The sequence below is a fragment of the Trachinotus anak genome, unplaced genomic scaffold (genome assembly GCF_046630095.1).
Source record: "Trachinotus anak isolate AG129_WGS33_773 ecotype Australia unplaced genomic scaffold, CSIRO_AGI_Tana_v1 ptg000005l, whole genome shotgun sequence".
Classification (NCBI taxonomy): domain Eukaryota; kingdom Metazoa; phylum Chordata; class Actinopteri; order Carangiformes; family Carangidae; genus Trachinotus; species Trachinotus anak.
The window spans coordinates 23214500-23220024 of record NW_027273856.1 but is presented as its reverse complement, the minus strand read 5'-3'; the positions used below and the strand labels follow the sequence as shown (position 1 = coordinate 23220024).

Here is a 5525-nt window from a genome sequence, read left to right as displayed (position 1 = left end):
TTGGGGAGATCTTCAGAATCACACCTTCAATCTAAATAAAAGAAATCCAGCTGTATTTCCCTCCATAAACCAAAATATGTGTCCGATATTTATGCGTGGACAGATGGAGAGAGATGTTGGAACGTAGAGTATAAACTGTTGATTGTAGCCTACATACTACTATACTGCATTGGCCACATCGATCCTGATAAACAGTCATGCCAATTATGAAGTAAGTGATTTGAAGGAACAATGAGGGCAGATGGGAAACTCGATGGGATCAGCTGGAACACAGTGTGATTTCTGTCCTCCCCTCAGTCTGTGGATCTTTTTCACATCACAGTTTGGGCAGTTGTCCAACAAAACAATTAGCAAGTATGGGAATCCCGGCCCTGCTCTCATACAGACCCCTCCCTCCCTTCTCTATCTCCCGTCCTCTCCCGCTCTCTGCAGCTGGCCCCAGGAGAGAGGCGGCCAAGTTTATTTTCTCCACGGTGGTCCCTTTGGGGTGGCGGCGAGGCCCCTGCCATGCCGCAGCTGATGTATTAGGTGCGGGTCCTTGAAGACATGTCGGTGGGACCCTTTTATTACTAAAGCACTCAATCTTATTGTTCCTGTTGAAGGGTATTTGGTACTGTCCGTTTTGCGTGAAGTGAACTAGTGGCTCAAAGTCAGCCAGCCTCTTCTAGTCACTGAAACATAGTTTTAATAACTAATAAAGCAACCGCACAATTTGATTGGAATTAACATATAATCCTAAATAATAATGTAAACACTGTATCTGAATGACAACTGAGAAAACTCCTGTTGGTGAAATCTGGAGGTGAAGACCATGAGATACCGTCAAAAGCTGTAAAAGCTAGTAAGAGGACCTCTCAGTTTAAATATAATTAAAATATTAAACATATGGAAGAAATCCCATTCAAGTAAACCTAATGGCGGATGTTTGTTCAGACCTTTTACTTAGTAAAAATAGAAATATCTCAGTATGAAAATACAATACATGAAGCAGACTGAATCGAATCAGTATAAAATTATATATCATTGGAGCATCACTACTGAGCATTACAGTACGGAACATTTTAATGTTTCAGTGCACAGCGGTGACCAGGGCTGTAGCTACCATTTACTGAGAATATACAGATAAAATCACGTCAGGTTATTTTAGGCATATTCCAGTGTTTCTAGGTGGAATACATTTAAGTTGAGCCGCTTTCTGGTTAAAAATATAGTCACATAAATATAGTGGGGGAGAAAACACAAATAACTTGAAACTCTACTTGAGTAAAGTAACTTCAGCAGCTCAACAAACATGACTTTTGTGTTGCTGCTGCATTTGTGCACTCTTGAAATATGCAAACAAACTACATTAAGCTTGTATTCCTTAAAACAGGACAAATGTGTGTTTTATGAGAGCCTGACCTCTGATGGTAAGTTCAGTGATAAGATGTTGTGGGCAGGTCAGGGAATTCCATGTTAAAAAAAAAAAAAAAAAAAAAAAAAAAATGTTGTTCCACCATATCCACTCTTCTGTAGCTCTTTACTTTCATTCCAATAAACCACAATGAGAGAGAGAGAGAGAGAGAGAGAGAGAGAGGGAGAGAGAGGGAGGCCGTGTGTCAGACTGCATAAATAACTGTCTGCATGATGTAAACACAGCGGTCATAACCCGAGCGAATTAAAACAACTGCTCTGGGCGGGACTGAAGCTCAGCGCGCACTTTTCCTGCCTCTTTCAAAAATGTCTTCAATGTCCTCTGACAGCGAGTCAGGCGGCTCACTGCTGATTGGCTGAATCTTAAATAGCCTACCCAATCAGTGCACTAAACGTCTAATTAACACGACAGCGTCTTTGTTTTAGAGACACACCCCTGACGTTGTGTTAATTAAAGCTTTGCAGACTGCGTGGCCTAGAAATATGAACAGATATTCGCAAGTGAAATGATCAAATGACATCTTCATCTGTTTTGACTTGTTTAAATGACAAGAAACACTTACTGGCTTTTAGGATCCCGAATAATCTTTGAAGGCAAACGTTTGTTTATGTAATGACCACCACGTCTTCTGTTATCTTTTAGAAACAACAGAGAGACTTATCTGCGCTGACGCTTTGTTGGTGCTCAGGTTCTGCTATAGGAGTGGAGTGATGAGAGGTTACTAGAGGTCAAAGCAGTGGCCCACACACGGAAATAAAAAATAAAAAAAAAGAAGGCGAACAATAAGAGGGGAAAATACATTCAGTACACAAGGTGTAAAAGTGATACAAATATATTTTATATACATGTAATCTGTACAACCATTTGGAGACTGCACACGGACCATGTGCATCATAATGCAGCAGCCAAAACAGGCCCACACGAGTAAAAAAAAAAAAAAAAAATGTATCTGCAGAGTATAAAACAAGCAATGGAATGCACGCAGTTTATCTTTGAACCAGCAAAGACAACAATGAGGGACAGATCTGCATTTAAATAAAAGTTCAGCTCGTCTTTACAGGAACGAAGGAGAGAGGACGCACTCCCTCCGTTATTCCCACTCAAGTCTGCGGAGATGAGGCGTGGATTTCAGTCACTGTCTTTTTTTTATTTATTTTTTTTTATTTTTGCTTTTCTAAATTAAAAATCATTGTTCCCTTCAAGGTGTGGGTGCATCAGGACGCCGTTGTTCCACATAACCTTGTTGTGTTCAGCATCTCCTTCAGATCGTTCTCCGGTTTACCTGCGACCATGAAAGGCCACGTCTGCGGAGGAAAACACAACCAGTTAGGCCAAACAAAAAAAAAACAAAACATTTAACAATTAATTCAACCAAACACACCAAAAAAACAAACAAAAAAAAAAACAAAAAACAAAAAATGCATCATTGATTCACTTGAATTCCAGCCAGGTTTCTATAATAGTTAATATAATCATCAGCTGTTAATGCATTGAATAAAAAAGATTTGCCTCTGCAGCTCCAATATTCTGATCCGTAAAATTTCTATGATCCTTTTACATTAATTTTTGCCGACTTTAAAACAATCCCCCCTCACCTACATCACTATAAAACACGTTTGTTTGGAGCTATTTTCAACAATCATTTATGGCCTAATGTTGTACTGCACCAGCTACATTATTTTTGAAATTATAAGATACATTTGAAGCCTGTATTTCTATTGATCGAAGAATAATCGATCATGCGACTGTGACTTTTTGACAGGTCGGTTTTGCATAAAGCAGCAGGATGACTTTTCCCCATCTATGCACCTGCTAGACATGACCACCACCCACATTTGTCATCTTGGTGCTGTAGCATATGAGGCCTTGCGTGGCGTTTGCAGGCCAGATTCAAATCCTGGTTGCTTTTAAAGTTCTAGTTATTATATCAAAAGTAAACTGTGTAAATATCATGAGGCAGACAGCCGTCTTTATGCTCTAACAAAATCATTCAGTGGCTCCTTTATTTTACGGATTGCGCCCTGCAATATTCAAATCTACAAGTTTGCCTCGTTCAAAAACATCTGTAAGATAAACTTTCACATAGTATTTCCCGCCACTGGGTGCCCAGATCTCACCAGGTTAACGGGGTGGATATATCCGTTTTCATATTTATCGTTGGCCAGTATCTGCCGGAGGTGCGCGATGTAGCTGGACGCCAGGCGCAGTGTGTCCAGTTTGGAGAGCTTGGTGTCCGGTGGTACCCAGGGTAGAGAGGTCTTCAGCCGGGAGAAGGCTTTGGACAGGACGCGCATCCTGGCTCTCTCCCGGGCGTTCGCCGCGTTCCTCTGCACCTGCTTTCCCTCCTGCTGAGCCGCACCCTTGGGTGCCGTTTTCCGGGACGATGTCTTCCTTTTCTTGCCCGGCGCGTCTCTGCGGTCGTCGTTCGCGCAGGGGCCCTCGCAGTTGGAGCTCTCCTCCGTGCTCTCATTGGAGTCTTTACCGGAAGAGCCGAACTTCAGGATGCCGTCCAGGAGCTCGTCGTCGACATCGCTGAGAGACCCGGTGGACATGGTGAACTGTCTCCGACTGCAGCGGGCTCAAAACATGGGAGCGGGAAGCTCAGGCTGGACAGGAGTGGACAGGGTGGGCAAACACACGCCTGGGTGATGTGTTCATGAGCTGCTAACTGCGCGTAGACAGAGCAGAAAGGAACAGACTTTTTATCTCCATGACCAGAGAGGGCGTTACCTCATGCTGGGAGGAGACACTGGTCCTGATCTCACTTGCTGGTTCCCGAATGTTTCCTGGACCCCAAGGGACCCTGGATGGGTCCCCAGCAAAATACAGAATCTATTGTTTATTTTCAAACACAATTTAACTCTATTCAGATTCACTCTGGATTATGTCGAAGTTATTACTGAGATCTCTACTGTTTTTGAGAATTTCTAGATGCCCTGAAATTTACTTTTAGAGGGTTTGTAAATGACCTACCTCTTGTTAAACAAATTAAAAAAATGAATAAATAAAATACAAATGTAAAAAAAAATAAAATAAAAGAATAAAATGTGAAAGAGAAAAATCTGGGCCCCTAGATATAAATGTCAAGAATGAATCCAATACAGAAAGGGTTTCTACATTCTCATTTGGTTTATAATAAATATAACTCACATTAAAAAAAAAAACAAAAAATAAAGTAATAATATAATATAATATAATATTGCTTCCATTTGGTTAACAGATTATCCTTTAAAAATCAAGACCAATGACATTCAACATAAAACTACAATAGGGTTCAAAATAAAATCAATGTTACAAAGTAGGTGCAGTTGATTTTTTTTTTATTATCATAACCAAGAAATTAGTCAAAAATTCCAATATTTTGTTTTTACATGTTGTCTTTCAGAGGTTGTGTTGTTTCTTAAATTCAAAGTTGTAATTATAACATATTGTAGAAAATGGGCTGCTTTTGCTATTCAATAAATCATTAAACTCTTACATAATAGTATTTTAGATTTTACATTATAATCAGACATATGATTGTTCAGTATTTAGCCTGTTCTGCTCACAGGGCCCATGTAATTTTCAGCACATCTTGCCAGTTAACAGGATAAAGTGCGAGGACAGGGGGGTGTCATGTCTCAAATGGCAAACTGGCGCCTTGGTCCCCTCTGATGTAATGGATACCCAGCACCCACAATTCCCTGTTTGGCCTTCCACATCATTCCACACCGATGCTCCATGCACTGGTCCACTCAAGGCCAAGTCCAAACAACAAAGTCTCTGGAGCAGCTTTAAGTGGGAAAGATTGGGGTGCACCAGGATAACACTGTTCATAGTCGTGTGCATCTTGTTCACTCACGTTTTGTGTAAGTTAATTATTGTGTGAGCGATACTGAGAGACTGAAACATGTCGCAGGATTTTGAGGGGCTTGAAGCTGCGGATCTTTCTTGCCGGGATGCAGGATTATGTGTGTGTGAGACAGAGTGTATGTGTGAACACAAAGCCAGTGCCTGCGTAGCTGAAGTGTGTGCAAGGATAAGAGGTGTGTCTCTTGAGACCTGACCTTTAACCTCTTCCCTTCCGGTGTCACAGTGCATTTAAACATGCACCGCCGTTGCGTGTTATCCA

The 5525-nt window shown here is 41.2% G+C and overlaps 1 protein-coding gene across 1 annotated transcript; it reads right to left on the bottom strand.

Annotated features, from left to right (window-relative positions):
• Positions 1-924: 924 nt before the first annotated feature.
• tcf21 (transcription factor 21) lies at positions 925-4116 on the bottom strand. Its single transcript, XM_071479073.1, has 2 exons — positions 3532-4116; positions 925-2718 (listed from the first exon to the last, which is right to left on the bottom strand). Exons 1-2 carry the CDS (start codon positions 3964-3966, stop codon positions 2629-2631), a joined length of 525 nt encoding a protein of 174 aa, XP_071335174.1. The 5' UTR covers positions 3967-4116; the 3' UTR covers positions 925-2628.
• Between the last annotated feature and the right edge of the window lie 1409 nt (positions 4117-5525).